Source organism: Sceloporus undulatus, chromosome 6 (assembly GCF_019175285.1).
Source record: "Sceloporus undulatus isolate JIND9_A2432 ecotype Alabama chromosome 6, SceUnd_v1.1, whole genome shotgun sequence".
NCBI lineage: Eukaryota > Metazoa > Chordata > Lepidosauria > Squamata > Phrynosomatidae > Sceloporus > Sceloporus undulatus.
This window is the reverse complement of record NC_056527.1, coordinates 4,548,427-4,569,584: the sequence shown is the minus strand read 5'-3', so window position 1 is coordinate 4,569,584 and position 21,158 is coordinate 4,548,427. Positions and strand designations below refer to the sequence as shown.

At 43.6% G+C, this 21,158-nt stretch overlaps 1 protein-coding gene across 4 annotated transcripts in view; it reads left to right on the top strand.

The window, feature by feature from the left end:
* WNT9A (Wnt family member 9A) overlaps positions 1–19,028 on the top strand; it is a 52,130-nt gene extending 33,102 nt beyond the window's left edge. For 3 of the 4 annotated variants that reach the window (XM_042477261.1, XM_042477262.1, XM_042477260.1), the window contains 3 exons: positions 4,798–5,057; positions 6,740–7,002; positions 14,326–19,028. In XM_042477261.1, the coding sequence (XP_042333195.1) occupies positions 4,798–5,057; positions 6,740–7,002; positions 14,326–14,799 (997 nt within the window). In that variant the 3' untranslated portion in view covers positions 14,800–19,028. Of the gene's footprint in view, positions 1–3,573; positions 3,599–4,797; positions 5,058–6,739; positions 7,003–14,325 lie in introns of all 4 variants that reach the window. The other variant, XM_042477259.1, reaches the window with a different exon arrangement.
* The last annotated feature ends 2,130 nt before the right edge of the window (positions 19,029–21,158 follow it).

The window sequence follows — 21,158 nt, the reverse complement described above, 5'->3', positions numbered from 1 at the left end:
AAGAGGATCCCTAAGTCAGTCTTCATACTAAGTTTGGTTTGGTTTCCCTTTTCCTACCCTCAGTCATCATATCCACAAATCTTGCCCAAACTGCTGATACCAACAAGAAGAATTTCCCAGTATTGGGGAGGAAAATGATGTGCCCAGTTCTAGGGGAAGGTGGCTATATTTGGCAATTGTCATTCTATTTTCATGAGTTTCAAACGATTAAGTCAAACCTTCCAGGATGACCTAACCAATGTCATACCATCCAATATTTTAAAGATGAAAACTGGGATGTGTGTGGCCAAGAAACATCACAGTGTGGGCAAGATGGTAAAAGTTATTCATGAGGAAGAACACCACAAACTAGGGAAAGGCTGCAGCAGTTTGCTTTTGCCTGAGCCTATTGGGAAGGGCAAGGTTCTGCCCCCTTCTCTTTTCTTTCCACAGCTGAGTCAATGAAGTTCAAACTGGGAAACACTGCTTTCCCCCCTTTATCCTAACTCTAGAGCAGTGGTTTCCAAACCTCCAGGTGTTTTGGACTTCAGCTCCCAGAGGCCCCAGCCAACTTGGCCAATAGTCAGGAATTCTGGGAGCTGAAGTCCAAAAGGTCCAAACTGCTCTAGAGTTTCACTTAGAGAGAAAAACGTAATTTAAAAATGATGATAAAACCGCAACAGCATGAGTAGTGACTCTCCTCATCTGAGATAGTACAGGCAATAATGCCAGGGCAGACAAAGGAGCAGGTAGGTTGTTTGGTCCCAGTTTTCCTCTATCAGATGTTACAGGGCATGAAAATGCAGAGATGAGATGGTGTCTTGATCATGCAATATAGCTGCCTTTGTCCTCAGTAATCTCTGAACCTGACTTACCACTTCAAGATGGAAACAAGGCAGGTACTGGCAGGGAGAGCAGGGGATGCTGTTGGCACTTGGCTGCCCAGTGGGAGTATCTGGGGAACCTGTGCCAAAGCTGGCAAAAATAGCTGCCTTGCTGCAAGAAGGCTCAGTGAGTCTCTGGCACAGTGACCTCGGATGACCCCCCTCTTTCCATCCCTGCTTTGCATGGCATAAAAGGGCTTTAAGGGATTATATGGGTGCCATGCAGAGGCTGCTCCCAACTGATGTCCTAAGCTGTGGGCCTGGAGTTGGCCTTAATGGCTGTCCTTGTTAGCTCTTTCTATAAAAAGAGAAACTACCTTGGCCATGGAATATCAACATTCTGGAGCAAAAGCTCTGTGGCTTATCTGTTACATGCACAAACCCCCTTCACCCACAACAATGGTCTGAAGCCAAGTTTCTATGTGTGGAGAGGGACTTTCCTTTGGCAGGCCAGGGGTCAATTGGGGAAAAGATGGCTCTTGTAACTTCTGTGTTAATGTTCAGTACTTAGTCTTTATAACAAGAGAGAGGAATCTCAGGGCAAAAGTGCTAACTTCGAAGATCCGTGAACATGAGTCCTCCCCTCTCCTTTTGCTTTGTGTAATATCGATTTCCCATTATCATAAAAGCTGAAAATTGTATATAGCTGACAAAGAATGTTGTATATTTTGGTAAACAATAAAAAAGAAGGTTAAAAAAGAATATATATTTCTTTTCTGCATTTGTTAGACTTGGTCTTTTTTCAAAAAAATTATTTGAATGGCATATTCTGTACAGCTGTGGTTGATGCTTAAGGCATCATACTTACAGACTCATGGCTTGTGACATCACAAGGGATCATCCCTAAGTCTCAGGTTTTGGCCCTAAACTCTTAGGGCCTGGGATAGTCCTTATGTGGCATTCTTAGTACTGGCCCGTTTCAGTAGAACAGATTTATTTCCCTTCTGGCTGCAAAACTGGCATAGATGGGCATCAGCTTCCCCCAATATCATAAAGGAAGAAAATCTATTTGTTGCTATGTGCCTCCAAAGCATTTCTAAGTTATGACAAACCTAAGGTAAATCTGTCACAGGGTTTTCTTTGCAAAGATTTCTTCAGAGGAGGTTTGCTGTAGCCTTGGTCTGAGGCTGAGAGAGTGTGACTTGCCCAAGGTCTCCCAGTGGGATTCTGTGGCCAAATGAAGATTGAGTCTGACTTTTAATTTGAAACCTGGTAATTTATAGTGTATTGGAAGTGTACTTGGTGGAGTGGGGTAAGCATTGAAGTAGGACACTGGGTGAGCAGGGACCAATCTCTGCTCAGCCATAGAAATCCACTGGGTGAATTTTGGCAAGTCTCACTCTCTCAGCCTCAAAGGAAGGCAAAGATCAACCCCCTCTGAACAAAACTTGCTATGAAAACCCAGTGGTAAGGTTGGCTTGGGGTTGGAATAAGTCAGAAATAACTTGAAGGCACACAGCAACAACCACAAGAGAAGGTATTTGGCATCTTCCACCATGCTAGCTATAGACACCTATTTGGTGATCTTGGACAAGTTACTCTTGCTCTGCCTTAGATGAATCCAATGAGAATCTTCCTTTGAATAAATCTTGCCAAGAAATCCCTAGGACAAGATCACCACAAATCAGAGTTGACTTGCAGGCGCATAACAAGAACAACAAGCTAAACCTCAAAAAAGAGACTGGGGAGGTCAGTGAATCACAGCTAAATGGATAGTTCTCCGAGGACCAGAATGCCTTTAGAGCAGGTGTAGCAACAGTAGGACTCTCACATAATGTACTGAAATTCCTAGCTGGTTGAATTTCTTAATTCTGGTGCTGGAAATCGTATTTTACTACTACTACTTTTGTGCTGGGAAAGATGCACAAGCGTATGGGTTCTACTGTTGCCTTGTTTTGTCCTCTGCACCTAGATGGGAGAAAGCCCTGAACTAAGATAGAGATTGGAGCAGTTGGCAATCTGGCCAGCTGAACTGGTCACAGTTCCAACAGATGTTCTTGCAGCTTGTGTTGACTCCTCTGGAGTTGATGCCAGGCTGGTGTCCATCCAGCAAGTTGTCACATACAGCGCTGGGAACAGAACTCTGGCGTCCCTTCCTTGCACGTTCATGTGTGAGTGTGAAACAGAAGAGTAGGCCTCTCCGTATTGTGAGGAAAACCTCTGGGCGGGAATGGGAAGGATCATCTTCTCCCTGGGTTGGTGTGTGTGTGTTTGGAAGGCTGTCTTGCCAAGAACTTGGGGCCTGGAACACTGCTTGTAGCTTGGATCTGGATGTGTTGAAGGTAGGGCCATAATGAAGTTTTGCCATTGGTGACATTCTAGTTGTGACTGGTTGTCTTGGCACAATGAGATGCTCAATGAAAGATTCTTGAGCTTCCTCAAATATGCCTTGGTGGGAGACTGAGATGCCAGATGGGTTTCTTTCTGTGCATTTGCCTCCATTTATTCAAAATAATACTTGAACAGAAATTTTATCTGCATGAAACACACAACTTTTCCTTACAAAGTGGCATGCACACATTGCACACCATTGCATTTTAGAGATGGAATCTGGGACACAAGATATTAGAGTACAATCCCCAGTGAGCATCTCAGATTCGAAAGGTGATAGCCAGGAGGGCAGCATCACTGGATCAGACTTCTCTCACACACTTTCTCTCTGTGCATCAGGATCAAACTATATAATACAGTTTTGTTTTCTTCTTTGCAGAAGTGGTCCCCCTGCAAAAAAACAGGTGAAAGAAATCTCTTTGTGCTTTTCTTCACTTACTTTCCTTGCTTGTTTTCCATCTTTATTTTGTAATTGGTCTGTGGAAGGTAACCATGGGCTTAATTTGCAAATCTGACTGTAGAAATGCACATCCCCCTTAACATCTAGTTTGACATCCAGATTGTGGGTTTGCTTTGAGAACTTTGACTAGTGATATTGGGGACATATGCTCCTGGGAAGAGACTATCACCTACTAAGGTAATAGTATTCTCAAGACTGTTGTTCTGCCTGATTTGTTTTTAGTTTTTAATATGCAATGGGATCCCTTTACATACATGATATTCCAGATGAACATGTCTTTGCCTTTGAATTCCATCCCCATGATTTTTACAACTAAGTGAGAAGTGGATAAGTGTGGGGGATTCAGGGGCCCTATCCCTGGGACTCTCTGGGGGCTGCTTGGCCTCCCCAACATGTTAAAAATTAAATTGAAGTCCACTGATAAGTATGTTTGGATGTTAAACGGAGCAGAAGGCTGTTTCTGCAGGCTGTCAGGAAAGGCAGATTTCCATTTTGAAGGGTCAGGCAGTAAAAAGGGCAATCCAAGGTTTCTGGAGGAGCTGAGGGCCACAAAAGGAGCAAATTGGGGGCCACAAATGTGGTCCTTGTACCACACTTTGTCCACCTTGATTTATAGTTGTGTGCCAGGTATTAAAGAGCATGAATTGATATGACATCCTTGACATCTGCTGTCTTGGGGTATATCTACATTGTAAAAATTATGCAGTTTGACACTACTTGTCTCCTTCATTGGAGGTCTTTAAACAGAGACTAGGTGGCCATCTGTCGGGGGTGCTTTGATTGAGAGTTCCTGCATGGCAGGGGGTTGGACTGGATGGCCCTTGTGGTCACTTCCAATTCTACAATTCTATGATTCTATGATTCTACTTGGACTGCCATGGTTCCATCCTACAGAATGCTAGGATTTGCAATTTTGTGAGGCACCAGCACTCTTTGGCAGAGAAGGCTAAAGACCTTGTAAAACTACAAATCCTAGGATTCCACAGGATGGAGCTACATAACTTCAAGTGGTGTCAAACTGCATTAACTCTACAGTGCAGATGCACCCTCAGATCATGGAAATGCATGCTACATCAGGTAGCTAGCCCTGTCTGTGCTGGTGAAGTTCTCTGAATGACTCACGGCACCCTCTTCCCTCCTCAGGTTGACTGGGAATGAACCCCTGACCATCCTCCCTCTGACTTCAGAAATGGAGGAAGCTGCTGTCAAAGCCCATTACAAAGTGTGCGACCGCCTGAAGTTGGAGAAGAAGCAGAGGAGAATGTGCCGGCGAGACCCTGGCGTGGCCGAGACCCTCATGGAGGCCATTAGCATGAGTGCCTTGGAATGCCAGTATCAGTTCCGCTTTGAGCGCTGGAACTGCACCCTCGAAGGCCGGTACAGGGCCAGCCTGCTGAAGAGAGGTGAGAAAGGGGCACTGCAAAAGTGGGGGACAGTTGGAGTTGGGGGCAGCATTGGTCAAGCAGAGGCTGGATGGCTCAGGAAGACTTGGATGGTGTCTTTCCAGCATGGCAAAAGGGAGTTGGACTGGATGGCCCTTGGGGTTTCTTCCAACTCTAGGATTCCTGCTGCTGTCCCATTCTGACATTAGAAAAAGGGACTATCTGAGACTTTGGATGGGTGCAGGGGGGCTTCTTTCTTGGGTTGCAAGGTGGTAGGGCTTGCTTATGGAGAGTGCAACCTGGAACCTCCATGTCAGGGGTAGGCAACCTGCGGCCCGTGGGCCGGATGCGGCCCGGTGAGGCCTTGGGACCAGCCCCAGCCCGGTCCTGCCGCCGATTGCCGCCCTGACATGGGGGGCAATTGTCTATAGAAGCCTCAAAAACATGCATTTATATTAACATTTTTTAAAAAATCAGCAAATTTTTTCACGTGTCCTCCATTTTTTATAAAAAAGTGTCTTCCATTTGAAAATTTTGTCCTACATTTGTCCTGGTTTATTTATATATTTATTTATTTATTTATTTTTAAAAATTATTTTTTTTTTGGCTTCGGCCCCCCAGTTGTCTGAGGGACAGCAACCCGGCCCCTGGCTCAAAAAGATTGCCTACCCCTGCTCCATGTGCTAGCAGTTTGTCTGTGTGATGAGCAGTTGATGCTAGACCTGAATTTAAAGAAGGTAGCAGTTGAGAGGGCCAGGTTCGCTCATGAGGATGTTGAGAAGGATCAGTTACCCAGGTACTATCTAGTCCAGCATTCTGCTCTCACAGTAGGCAAAGAGATGCCTGTGTGAAGTCCACAGCCAGGATATGAGTGCAGGAGCCTCCTTGGTATCATCTAGGTCTGGGACTCAGAGAATGAAGCACAACCCAATTTCCACCAAAGACAAACCCAATATACAGTGCAGGTCAAGAGGGCTGAAGGGGGATTTTGCAAAAAGTAAATTGAGCACATAGTTGGCATCAGCACTTTGAGTGTGTGGCATTTATTTACAGTGAAAATTGAACATTACCATAGTGACCTGTAAATAAGTCAACCTGGGGTCAATTTTTGGGCATAAAGTTTTAGACTTCTAGATGAGTATATACAGTAGACACAAATACTTTGTATGATTCCCCTTCTTTTATTAGTTAGTAGTAGTCCCACCAACTACTAGAAAGCTTAGTTGTCAGCACCCCCAGGCTTATGAGATTTCAGTGAACCTTCTGATGCTTTCAAGTGCAGTCTTCCACCCATCAGGACTAGAACCTTTTCCCTATCTTAAAACAAAACTGAGGATCAAAATAAAGATTGTGGGGAATCTGTATTTCCTACAGTTAATTTTGTTTTCCTCCTACAACAGGATTTCCTTAGCCATCAGACTTGTAAATTAAGCCTGTTTCATTTCCAGTGTCCACTCCCAAAACTCAAGATGCGTACAAGATGACAAGCACGTACTATGACAAAGAGGTGTCTTTCACCTGTTAGGAAAGCATCTCTGCAAAAAATAAATGATGAATGTTGACCCTGAGATTCTTCAGCTGAATCATAAGCCAGATAACATGAGTGCACATCTCTTGGAAAAGCAGTATATATCGACAAGTCTGCAATCGTAACCACCACTGTTTTAAGGAAACAATGTCACTCTTGTTATCCTTTCTTGCAGGTTTTAAGGAGACAGCCTTCCTTTATGCCATCTCTTCAGCAGGGCTCACCCATGCCATGGCCAAGGCTTGCAGTGCTGGGCGCATGGAGCGCTGCACTTGTGACGAAGCCCCTGACCTGGAGAACCGCGAGGCCTGGCAGTGGGGCGGCTGTGGTGACAATCTCAAGTACAGCAACAAATTTGTCAAGGAGTTCCTTGGGAAGAAGTCTAACAAGGACCTACGTGCCAGGGTGGACTTTCACAACAACTTGGTGGGCATGAAGGTGAGAATGTGCTGGGGTTGTGTGACCCTTGGAGGTAGATCATAGAGTATTTGTGTGTGTGTTTTGGCCAGTGTGGAATGGTAGTGTTGAAGCCAAAGAGGTGTTGCATCTTCTCTCTTGCATTTCTTGGGCAGGAACCAACATTGTGACACCTGGCTGGACAACAGTACATGTGAAATGGATTTTAGTGTCTTAGTAAAGCATAAGCTGAACATGAGTCAACAGTGCTATGCAGCAGCTAGAAAAACCAATGCAATTCTAGGCTGCATCTATAGGAGTGCAATATCTAGATCGAGGGAAGTAATAGTATCATTCTACTCTGTTTTGGTCAGATTTCATCTGGAATACTGTGTCTTAAAGCAGCTTTATATATCAGCCATAATAATAAAAGAGGTGTATATCCTTAGGTTTACAGTTTAAGAAGACATGATAAAAAAGGAAATGGAGATGAAGAGGAAAAGGGAAAAAGAATGAAATTAAGCAAAAGTTTTGGTGGACATGAGGAGGTTTTCAGGAAGGACTGCTGGATCAGGGGTGTACATCTTTGTGTAATTTTCTCTTGCATGCAAGAATGAAAATGTTCAAATGTTTCTTACCCACTAGGTTGAACCACAAGCATTCTTGCCCATTTTTGTTGACTTTTTACATTGTGGAGGGCTTTTTTTAAAAAAAAAACATAATGCAAAAGTACTTTGCAAAAAAGAATATTATCTTTTGCATAACAAACAATGAAAATAGAAAAGGTCCTACTCTTTCCTCTTGTACCGAACGAAAGATTTCACAGAGATTGATTTTGGGGGGAAATTGTGGTATCTCTTTTTACGTTCCTGTGATGGATGAGATTTGAAGGAAGAACACAACTCTGACCAGTGAACTTGCTGTCCTCTTCTGATGGCCTGTCTGGGGATGATGGGAGTTGTAGTTTGACACCCCAGATTTCTTGTGGGAAATGGCCAGAGTGCAGTGTCTCTGTTGCACCATAGGCTTTTGCGACTGGTGTCGCCCGATTGTAGATGGTTCAGAGCTGGCTCAAGTAGCCGAGATTAGGTTTCAGGGAAAACAAAGAAGTCCTGCATTGGAGAAAGAAGTGTTTGATGGTGGGGGGACTGCTTGAGGTAAGCTGATGCTAATAAGATTTAGTTTGGACCAGCGTGTTAATCAGACCCGAAGCTTCGTGGGAGTGTTGCTATGGGGGGTGGCACTGGGTTGTGAGAGCCTGAGTGTCTGTTTGGATCTCCTGAGTGTTATAAAAAACACCTTGTTCAGGCATCTAGAGTTATAGTTGCACCACATAATTTTAGCATGGTTTCCAGAAGAAGAATAAAATAATAATAACAACAACAATGATTAAATACATTTAATATTTATTATTTATTTCTTACCCACCTCTCCCCATGGATTAAGGCAGGAACAACAATAGATTGACACTAGTTAAAAACATGTGTCAGTTTAAAAGAACAAATAAGACACCTACATATTAAAACAATCCACATTTAAAATTCACAATTTAAAAATCATCTAGATTGGCCTGCTAGAAGGGACTGGTCTTTAATGCTGTTTTAATTTCAGACAGTTTATTCAGTGGTGGGATCTCTTCCAGCAGGTCATCCCACAATCTAGGAGTGGCTGAAGAAAAAGTCCTCTGGGTGACAGTTGCCAGCCTGGTTCTGGCTGACTGGAGTAAATGTCCCCCAGAGGACCTGAGTGTATGAGGCAGACTATACAGGAGGAAGCAATCCCGTAGGTAGCCTGGATCCAAATAATGTAGAGCTGTAAAGGTAATAACTAACACCTTGTACCTTGCTCAGAAACTAATTGGCAGCCGGTGGAGTGATTTTAATATTGGTATTATGGGATCATTCCTGGATGTCCCAGTAACCAATCTGGTTGCTGTGTTTTGAACTAGCTTAAATTTCCAAACTTGGTAAAAAGTTAGCCCAATGTACTGCACATGGCAAAAGTCCAGCCTTGAGTTTACCAGAGGGAAATGCCTTTCCTTACACTGCTAATCCCATGATTCCATCAGTTGGAACCATGGCAGTGGAAGTGGAATAATAATGTTGTAATTCTGTGGTGTGAATGGACCCCTAGTCACCCACCAACTGTATGGTTGTCATCCTGTTTAGGCAGGATGTTGTAAACTGGACGTACGACATTGTAACTGCTTTGTATTCACATTGGTGATGGTGGCACCATTGTCACAACCACAAATAGCCCAGAAACCCACCCGAAAAGCCAGTTAGATATCTGCATGATGGACTTCTGTGACACTACTGAGGAGGGCACTGCAGCCTCCTCCTGCCAGCAAGTGATAGTGTAGGGGACAGAAGCAGGGACCTGTTGCAACTCTTCATTTCACCATTCCTCACTGGTGGGAGAAGATTATGCCTGTCCACGATGCCCTTCTTGCTGGTATCACAGAACGCTTTTGCTTGGTACATCTGCTTGGCTTTTAAGGTGGAAACTTAAGAGGTGGAGCATAGCTATAACTATGACTCTGATGCAAGATCTAGGATCTCATCTCTTGGAGACACTGTCTCAAGAATCCTAAGAATGGTGAGCTGACACTACTGAAAACTCCTTATCTCCACTCCTACCATTCCTGGAGAGATGGATGAGTTATTAAACTCCATAAAGATGGGTGACCATGGCCTTTCTACACATCCTTCTCCTGCAGCCCCTGCAGCTTCTATCAGACCTAGTTAGCATAGCCAACAATGAGGGATCATGGGACTTCCAGTCTATAATGATCTGGTGGATCATATTTGGTGAAGAGTTGTGGGCTTCCATGTCAATTAGGGCAGCAGATCTGCTCTGGATTTTAGCTGAGACTTTAAAGGAGGCATCTGAGGCTGCTTAACATCTTGAACATTTCCTTTAAACTTGAGACTAAAACTCAGAAAGGATTCACCTTTAGCATGGGGAAGGCATGAGGCAGCACTGGCCCAGGTAGCCCATCTCTGCCATAAATAAAGGCAGTGCCTCGCTGTGCCCTGGCCAGGTGCCTGTAGGAATTTCTGAAGATGTCTTCTCCACAACCCCAGCTTGGTGGTCTCTCGGCAGTGGTGTGGAATGTTGTTTTTCCATTACCCATATAAACATGCCTGATGGTAACGGGTCTCCGGAGGCTTGGTAGACGGGTTAATACCCCCGGTCCTTTGAGCAAGCAACTGGTGAAATTGCTCACTATTTCTGGCTTAGGAGAACATTCTCCCTGTCTGCCCCGAAACTAGAAAATGGTTCCCAAGTGATGCAACTCTTCCACTGCCAAGTTAATAAAAAACAACTCTCTCACTCCCCCCCGCCACTGCCCAGTTTTACAAAATTGAGAGAAGCTCCCTGATGGATTTCCCCCCTTCACACCCTCCGGGGCTCAGTGGTGTGAGTGTGCCACAAGCGGTGAAATAATCAGCCGCCCTGGCTTCGTTGTGCACTTTTCATGCCTTGCTAAGTCCTTGCCGTATGACCTCAACGCCAGTGACAAGGCGAGTTTGTCTGGCACAAGAGATGAGGTCATTAGCCGGGAGGATGTCTCCAAGCTCCTCCTCTCCCTGTTGAGGGTTGAAAGCTTCAGAATATGGAGATGATTGTTTATTAATTAAAAAGAAGTAATTTCCCCCTTCCTGCCACATTCATCTGACTACATTCAAGCATTCTGGGACCCGTAGTTGGCTTCAGGGTGGGGAACTGCGGAATGAGAACTTGGGAGGCTTCCTCTCTGGTGGCATGTGGTGATACTGGATGTTCTCCACCAGACATTTGAAAAGTTATCTTCTCGATAACTGCTCCCAGAATCCCCCTGCTGGCTTTAATTCTCAGAATTAGATTAGATTCTGGGGGTTGCCATCCTAAAAGTAACTTTCCATGCTTGGTGTTTCATTTACTCAGTTCTCACGCACAGGAATTAAAAGCACAGTCGGCCCTTCATATCCACAGATTCTGCTTCCACTAATTCAGCCATCCACAGCTTGAAAATACAGTATTGCCAATAAGCAAACCCTGATTTTTCCATTTTATATAAGGGACATGATTTTACTATGCCATTGTGTATAATAGGACTTGAGCATTCTTTCTATGGTGATGGTCCTGGAATCAAACCCCTGCAGTTACCAAGGGCCCACTGTTATCTTGAGCTTTCTCCTTGCTGGACAAGATCATGAGAGTTTTGGCAAATAATAATAACAATAATAATAATTGCATTTCAGAACTCTTGCATGAAATTTTCACAGGGTTTTATGCCAAAATCCAAATGAATTTTTGCACAGAAGCCAATATGTTTGTGGTGGTTTGTTTGTTTTTAAAACTGACCAACCTTTGTGAAATTTTCATTAAAAACTGCCCAAATGTGAAAAACAAACAACCTCCCCCAAAACCCCAAAAACCAAACAAAATGGGGAAAAAAAACCCCTCTCAATGCAATTGATGGAGGGCCTTTATGCATTTGGGCACACTTTCCCACCATGATTGACAATATTTGTGAGCGTTCCTTAATAATCCCTTTTCTCCATATATATTAAATTGAGGGGCTGTACTCTATTTAGGACTATGACTGCCCCTTGTCTCCTTCCCATAGAGCTCTGCAAATTCTCTCCATGGTAGTAGCTCTCCCTTGGTATCCCCTTAATGAAAAGTCAGGAGCATTAGCCCACTTGATTTGTTCCGCCAGGTCTGAGTTAACTGATGCTTTAATTAAATCTCTCCCTCCCCTCGCTTGCCTGGTTTTCTCAAAGTATCATTAAGCATGACTTTCTGGCTACATCTCTCTGGAGCGTTGCTAAGTTCCTTAATCCCCAGAAGGGCTGACCCCTTCTCTCACACTCACGCCCCCCCATTCCCCCCCTGGAGGTATGTCTGGTCAAGCCTGTCTTACAAGTCTGAAGGGTGGTATGAAAGGGGAGGCTGTTACCCAGGGTGGAATAATGTTCACTGCCTGGCATCTCCCATCTAAGCGCCTGTGTTTCGCTTCTGGAAAACAAGAGCTTGGAGGCTGGATGTAAACCAATTGCTTGCTAGGCTTGGTGAGCTAGGAGAATTGGACTCCCCGACTTGCTGACACGGATTCTGGGTTCACTGCAGGTGGCTCAGTGGTTGAGCATTTGCGCTGCGGACCAAAGGTCCCATTCCCACCATCTCCAGATAAGAGCTGAAACAAAACTTTTTTTGGAAACTTTGGGAAGCCTTTTTTTGTAGAGATGTGTTTCCCAAACCTGGGTCCCCCTTTTTTTTGCAAACGCTGGGAAGCCTTTGTTGTAGAGACATGTTTTCCAGACCTGGGTCTCCAGATTTTTGGATTACATTTCCAAAAATCCCTAATCGTAATTTCCTAATCTGAGAATTCAAATTGGAAACCATTGGTGTAAATCAGTGGTTCTCAAATTTTGGTCCTCCAGATGCTTTTGACTTCAGCTCCCAGAACTACTGAATGTTGGTCAGACTAGAGCAGTGATTCCTAAACTCTTCTCCTCCAGATGTTTTGGACCCCAAGCTCCCAGAAGCCTCAACCATCTTGGCCAATGGTCTGGGTTTCTGGGAGCCAAAGTCTAAAACACCTGGAAGGCCAGAATTTGGGAATCACAGACCTAGAGGACCAAACTTTGGGAAGCACTGGTGTAGAAAATGCTGGGGTAAACAGACCTCTCTGTAAAGGGAATTTCCTTTGTACTTGGATGTGTTGTATAAACGACCCTTCCCATTTTAGAATCTGAGACAGCTAGCTTCTCAGAAGTAGGGAGGTGAAGATTACCCCCTAAATTTCTTGTCTGTAGCAAAAGGGGATTTCTTGACTGATCAAGATGCCTTGCTCTGAAAAAGGTCAACCACTTTTCGGATTGTGGGATTACTTCATGAAAAATTCATTAATTCAGGTTTAGCATAGAAAAACATGTATTTTCTGTGTCATAATTCTGTGTTTAGCACAGAGAGACACGTATTTTCTGTGCAAGAATGCCTTTATGTAAAAGCAGTGCTATTTTATTTGCAGAAAAACAATTTTGCAGAGTTTTTTTTTGAGGGGGGGCAATGTGAGAAGTCATTGAAAAATGTACCCTCCCCCATAACCTCACACATTGGAGAGGAAACTTACAAATATTCATTTTCGCATGCAAAAAAGCAACAACATCTCTTGTTCTCAGGTCACTGTGTGTTTCTCTTTGCAAAGTATTAATGAGAGTTAGCTTCTATCAGAAGATGTTACAGTGATGTGAGGGTTGGACTACAACTCTGGAGACCAGCGTTCGATTCTCTACCCAGCCATGGAAACCCACTAAGTGACCTTGGGTGAGTCACACACTCTCAGCTGCTGGAAACCCCATGATAGGTTCGCCTTAGGGTTGCCATATGTCGGAAACAATTTGAAGACACACAACAACAGTGACAACAGCAACAAGCACCTGTCAGGTGCAGATCATCAACTCTACCCAGAAAACTGCTTAGCCATGTTGCTCTACACTTTCCCTAGCTTTATGCCTGTTAGATTGAGAGTTCAAATCCTAGCCATGGTTCCTATGGAGCATCGATGCGCTGTTAGGAGACTTCTGTAGGGGACAATAGTTTTTTGATAGGACTAGAGAGGTCAAAGTCTGTCTATTGTGCATTTTTCTGCCTTTCTTAGATCTGTTTCTTAGATTTACACAATTACAGCAGATTCATGCCACTTTAATTTCTGTACAGAATCATCAGAAATGTTAGTCTGATGAGGCACTAAGAATTCCCCAGAATTTTTTCTTTAAAAAAAAACATCATTTCTGAATTAAGGAGATCCTAAGATGAACATATCACAGGGTTTTCTTGATAAAATTTTGTTCAGAGGGGTTTTATCATTGCTTTCCTCTGAGGCTGAGAGAAGAGTATGACTAGTCCAAGGTCACCCAATGGGTTTTCATGGCAAGCAGGGATGTGATCCCTACTCTCCTAGAGCCCATAAGTCAAAATTTACTTGAAGGCACACAACAACAACAACAACAACAACAACAACAACAACAAAGCTCAGAGCAAACTCATTACCCACATTGACATTGGAGGCACCGTTCTCCACTCTCCCTGTACTATTGCTTTATAAAGTGGCCCCTTGTTATATGCTGGGGTTTGGTTCCAAGATCTCCCGGGTATAACAAAATCCGTGTATGCTCAAGTCCCATTACATATAATGACATAGCAAAATTGTGTCCCTTATAAAAAATGGAAAATCAAGGTAAATTTATACTTTTTTGGAACATTTTCAAACTGTGTATGCTTGAATCCGTGTATAAAAAATCAGTGTATAAGAAGGGCCGACTGTATTGGAATTCCCAGGCTGTAATTCTAACTTTGGCTCCTTCTCCACAGGTCATCAAAGCTGGAGTTGAGACCACCTGTAAATGCCATGGAGTTTCGGGGTCCTGTACTGTCCGGACGTGCTGGCGACAGCTCTCTCCGTTCCATGAGATTGGCAAGCAGCTGAAGCAGAAATACGAGACAGCACTCAAAGTGGGCAGCACCACCAACGAAGCAACGGGCGAGGGCGACATCTCCCCGCCCAAGAAATCCATCGCAGGCCAGGGTGACCAAATCCCAAGGACTACAGACCTTGTCTATATTGATGACTCCCCAAGCTTTTGCCTGATGAGCAGGTATTCCCCCGGCACATGGGGCAGGAAGTGTTACAAAGACAAGAACTGTGAGAGCATCTGCTGTGGCCGTGGCCACAACACCCAGAGCCGCGTGGTGACAAGGCCTTGCCAGTGTCAGGTCCGTTGGTGCTGTTATGTGGAGTGCAAGCAATGCACCCAAAGAGAGGAAGTCTATACATGCAAAGACTGATGAGCCTGTGGTATCATCCAGTGGATATCCCTCAACGATAGGCGATGCCATTCAATGACAAGCATCCATGGAGGTGAAACAGGGTTTTGACGGATTTCTTGGTGGTGGTGGGACGACCGAAGGCTACTCCGGGATGATGTAAGCACTTTTTTAGGGTACCGGTGACCCAGGTGTATGGTTTTCTTTGACTCTTTCTCCCTTTTATGCCATCCCAACTGATTTTGGAAGTTCAAGGGGATGGATCTAAGTGCCTCCTGTGTAGAGCGGGACACTTATTTTGGAGGTTGTTGCCAAAAGCCTCACCAAAATGGTTTACCTTGACTGGATGGAACTGGCCTTGCTTTTAGTCGCTATCTCACCTCTGTCACTTACAAACCCTTGGAGCTAAATTAAAGAGTCTGCTCAGGAGTTAAAGCTGGTAGCTTTGACTGAATTTTGGTCCTCTGGCCTGGTTACCATGAGAACCTCCATAAGGAACTAAAAGCGAGTGAGAAGACGCACTAAGAAATTTTGAAGGAAAGGTGTAGGGAATGGGGATGATGGGTGTTCTTGATGACACAAGAACTGAAATTGGGAAGGAACATCCTGTTTCTTGCATCTCCTGGAGTAGAAATCATGCCTACTTGAAAGCAGGGAGAGACATTGGGGTTCCTCAGAGAGGAGTGGCGGCTACAGCCACCTGCACTTTGTAGTGGACATTGTGGGAATTTCTTCTCTCATTACATGCTCCATCACAATCCACTTCTTTTTCACTCACCACCCTCATCATCTACTCTGCTGATGATACAAACCACTAGAGGCCTTTCAAAACTTCCTATATACTTCTGCCACCTGTCTCTTCTACATCTCCTGGATTTTGTACCTTGTATTACTCCTGGGTCACCCTGTGATGGCTGCTTTAGATCCCCAATATGGACTTAATTCCCAGTTTTCTGAAATGCGATCTGACAAGTCACCTTCTGGGGAAACCTATTGCCTTACAGACAGTTTTGTTGCCTGGACATTTGAGGCAAGATGTTTTCTCCTGAGCTGTCTCCATCAGTCAGGATGCTGTTGACCCTTGGTAGTGGCAGGAGTATTAACTGGCATGGAGCTCTGTGTGTGCCTTTAACTTTCTCGAAAACCACTAGGGGCATACGCATTAGAGTTTGGAGGAGAACAAAGGGCAATGCAAATATTTTGGAAGCTGCGTGTGACCGGCTGATGAAGATCAAGGAGGAGAGAGGGAATTTCTAAGAATAAACTGAAATGACCAAAACAAATGATCACTGATGGTTGTGGGCTACTCGACATTCCTTTGCCGGTTTCAATGGGGATGTTACAATTTGCGACTGGGAGGTGGTGACTTTTCTTCAACAATACTACTTGGATCAGAAGCAGCTGGCAAACCTCCTGGCAAAGAGTCTGCGTCAGAAGTAGTATTGGCAGCGGGCACTTTCTGATTCTCCAGTAGTAGCAATTTCTCTAGTTTAACCTATTGACCTGCTTTCCCCCTGGGAAATGGACAAGAAGTTTTTGGCGTGGTTTTCACTTGCTTGTCTGGGAGGGTGATCCAATCTTCCAAGGATGTCTCTCTTTTCTTGGAGCTTCTTTCAAATAATAATAATAATAATAATAATATAATAATAATAAAGTAGCCACTTGTATCTAAGCTATATTATTGTGCCTGTATGGGGAGGGCATGGATTTGGCTGGTCTGTGTTATCTTGGGAACCACCAACCTCATTACTGTTGAGGACGGCAGAAAAGTAGTAAGAGAATGGCATGTTTCCATTGGTCAGTCCAGGATTCTGCAAACATGGAAGATGTAGCTTTTGGGCACCTTTTAGAGACCATCAGCGACTGGTGTTGAAACGCAAGACCCACTGACATCTGTTCCCTCTCTGTCCTGGCAGCTTGGCATCGTTTTGCATGGCTAAAACGCATCACCCAAACTGTCATTTTCCACCCAAAGGACAGTCCTGAAGCAATGTGCAAATGATATTTTTAAAAGCAAAATTTAAGACTTAATACAAACCTATTATTCAGTGTGAATAAGTTTATATATATATATATATGCCTAAATATAAATATTGAACAGTTATTTATTAAGTCTTTCAGAAGGACCTTCTTATGGTTTCAATGTGGTATTATGTTCTCCTGGGTGTCTGCTTTCTCTCGCCCCCCCCCCCAATTTTGCTTGCACATGGATTTTTGTTCCCCAAAGTGTTTAATTTTTGCTACCAACCTGGGATAGGTCATGTTCTTTACAGTTTTGGGATGTGGACGGCACAGGGCAATCCCAGTTGGTCCTCATTAGGAAGATATCTGGTTGTAGGAGTATGGAACCCTTGCCAGATGTGTCAAGGCTTGCATGTTGTCTCACTTTCTTCTTCTCTGCCAAAGAGTGCTGGTTGCCTCACAAAACTACAAATCCCAGGATTCTGTAGGATTGAGCCATGGCAGTTAAAGTGGTGTCAAACTGCATTAGTTCTAGTGTGTAGATGCACATTTAGTCATGCTCATACCCAGAGTTTCATGCTCATACCCAGCATGAAAAAGACTGGCAACATTAGGGATGTAATTTTTTGCTCCTTTTCTCTTTTGAGGGAAGCAGTAAGTAATTTTAGCAATTTTCTGTGAGAAAGTTTTAAAAACTGTGCAGCTTTCAGACTATTCTGTTTGAGTGCTATTCTGTGTAAAATTTGCATGTAGCATTTTTTGTGCAGAAAGCATTTTTCTGCACATGGAATCATATTATATTACTATATTAATATTGCTAGAATATTATTTTGTGGACAGATAATACTGTTTTCTGTGCAAAAAGCCCAAAAAGCAAACGATAATTTGCAAATTTTGTAGAGAGTAAGTCTCAGACTATAAAGAGTCTCATCATTGCTTTGGATTGCTTGACAAGAACCTTCCCCCCCCCAAATATTTTCCGATATTCTCCCCACCCCATTAACATTTTGAAGTCCAGACATTTTTTAACAGATGAACAATAGCAATTTGAGTCCTAAGTCCTTTTTTGAGTGTCACTTTTTGTAGATCTACTGATGCAATGGAACAGTTTTTGAATCAACACTTAATGTGAGTTCCAGGTATTCAAGGGAGTTGGCTGTAGTTGGAGACTAGCAACTCCATTAAGGGTGCATCTACGCTGCAGAATTAATGCAGTTTGCAATTATTTAACGCCATGTCTCCATGCTATGGAATTGTGGGATGTTGTAGTGTTGTGAGGTTATTTAGCTTCTCTGGCAGAAAGCTCTGGCACCACAACAAGCTACAAATTGCAGGATTCCATACCAATAGAGCCATGGTAGTTAAAGTGGTGTCAAAACTGCATTGTCAGCCACCTTGCATCCCTTGCTGGGAGAAAGGTGGCATGCAAATGAAATTAATTAATTAATTAATTAATTAATTAATTCTTCAGTGTGGCAGCAGCCTTAGGCCCGGGTGTTCAAAGTTTTGACACTTCTGGCAGTGTTGGGGCCAAGTTGTGTACGCCTCATGTGCTCAATTGTTTTGTTTAAGCATTGTGTGCAACTCTGTGGGGAGAGAAGAAAATGAGCATGTGAAGAGGATGTTTTACAGACTTGTCCGGTGCATGGTTCCCCAGAAGCTGGAGCCCATTCACACTACACAACTACAGCATTATTATTACACTTTTAATGGCCATGGTTTCATGCTGTGCAACCCTGGAGTTTGTAACTTGCTGAGCAGTCTGGCTGAGAATTGTAAACATCCCTCCCTTGACTGCAAATCCCAGGATTCTATAGGGCAGAACCATGGCAGTTAAAGTGGAATCATGACACTACAATTGCGTGGTGTGTATGGGCCCCTGGTCTCACTGAATTCAGAAGGACCTGCTCCTCTAGAGTAAGCATGCTTAGACTCGTAGCTTTTAAAAGGAGAGGCAAAGGAGCAAATGAACTACTGAGTGGGGAAAAAAACCCTCTTCCTTGTGTAATTAATTCACGCAACGGAGGGGGGGGGGGGGGGTTCTGTGAGTATTTAAAACTCTATTTATGTTAATGCAAATATTAATTGCTCTCTCTTGTTATATATTGTAAATAGTAAGGTTTATCCTCCTGTGGAAAAAAAGGAAAAAAGAAAGTTATAAATAGTACCGAGGCACATGCATTAAATGTATAGGCAGGCGATAATATGCATATTATTAAGTTCGTCCCATTTGGAAACTGGGAGAACTGTGTAACTTTTGTCAATGTAAGATTATAACAGAAATTATTGTGGTGGGGTGGGTGGGTGGGTGGAAGAACGAGGACAGAGCATGGGTACTGGTCATGCTGGCTGGGGGATTCTGGGAGGTGGAGTCCAAAAAGTTACTTCGCCATGTTCTGGGCAAGTTTCCAAAGAGGGACTGGTTATAGGAGCATATCCACTTTAGCATCTAGCATCTTTTAAGGCAAGATTAAAATTATGCAGTCTTTGAGGTATTGTTGGACTTAACTCTTAGCTGGGAGCTGCGGTCCAAAAGCATATGGGGGCCTACATATTTCCTATCCCTGACTTTGGGATACAAACACATGAGGCCTGAAATAGGTTGTCACAGTTTATGTTTGGTAAAAGTTGACTTATCTGACTCCTTAAGTAGAGGAATGTTGGACCTTCCAGATGTTGAACAGCAGCTCCCAATATCAGTATCACGTTCCAAAGCTGCATAGGGCTGATGTGGTTTGTAGTCCAGGTGCAGTTAAAAGGGCACATGTATCCCAATCCATGTTTTAAAGCATTGGGTATCACTTAAGGGAGAATTGATCTGTCAGTATGATCCTAAATTGTTCTTCAAAAGAAGTAGCAGTCTTTAAAATAGCTGGTTCTACTGCATCACCTTTGAGGAGCAATAAGTAGGAGTGGATTTCTAATAAAACCTGGACTGTGCTATTAAAATAAAACCCAAAGTATGCTTGTATCTTTAGTCTAGGGTTACACTAGATGATTCATTTAGCCCATTTTTTTTTAAAAGAGGTGTTTCCTCATCAGGTGAAAGAAGTCTGTTTGGCATGGCATGTGCTTCTCACTTCTGCATCTTGCATTTAGGGCCGTTTGTTCTGTGTTTGGTCTTGGAGGTGAAATTATGGCTTTAATTTGCAGGTCTGATTGTTGAGGCATGTATCTTTGAGGGAATCCCATTGCAAGCAGGAAAATGGATTATATGGACGGAGCACGCGTTTCCCCTTAAGGCCCAGTTTGAGCCCATTCTGAAAAGAAACATGTCTAGCACTTTCTAAATTGGATTTTATTGGTGACCTAACTAAAGAGGGACAGACAATGGAATATGGCACATCCTGGCTGTGCTGAGCCCAGAATAAATTGGTCTGAAAGTAGGGTGATGGCTTGTGAATTCTAAGGTATCTTGCCAATTTTTTTCCAGAGCTTTCTTTAGGGTTTATTAAGGGGTGTAAACAGGCCTCACAAATGAGCAACTGCTTTTTCACATCCTGTGGATATATAGCTAGTATAGTCTGTGGCAAAGCTCTTTGGGCACCAGCCAATTGTGGCTACCAGTTGCCAATCATTCTGTTGATACATGTGCTAAGCATAATGGCATTCCTCTCCATTGGCTAGGCTGGCTAGGGCAACATTTAGAGGGCCGCGTGAACCCTATCCATGTTGTACAGAGTTAACGCACTTTGATCCCACTTTGACTGTCATGGCTCCCTCTTGTGGAATCCTGGGATTTGTAGTTTGATGAGGTGGTTGGAATTCTCAGAGACCTAGTCTGCTCCAATGAACTACAATACTACTCCTTTACATTGTTCTTTATTCTAAGTCAGTGGTTCTCAACCTTCTAAGGCCAAGGCCTTTTAATACAGTTCCTTATGTTTTGCTGACCCCCAACCATAAACCCCAGAACCTCGGTTCCTAAGGCCATCAGAAATACATATTTTCTTATGGTCTTAGGTGACCCTTGTGAAAGGGTCGTTCAACCCCTAAAGGGGTTGCGACGCACAGGTTGAGAACCGCTGTTCTAAGCCATTCACCAAACTACAAATTCCACACTCCTGTAGGCTGGAATGACACTGCAAGTGTTATGTAGATACACTCTTGAGATTAAAAAGAAAAACAATGCAAAAGTGGTTTAACATTGAGATTAAATCAAAGGAGGCACCTTTTAGCAACACCAGATGTTGCTGTACTGCAGAATCCATTAACCTGAGCCAGCAAAGCCAATAGGGAGTAATGCACTTCCTTCACTGCTAAATCAAAGTTTGGCCTCAGTCAATGAATGAAGCTGCTGAATGCTTTCTAGGTGTCTTGGACTACAACTTTCCCAAATCCTGGTTGTAATTTGAAAGGGTTGTACTCAAATGGGGTGGTCCATAAACCGGAACTGGTCCATAAGACATCAGAATTTC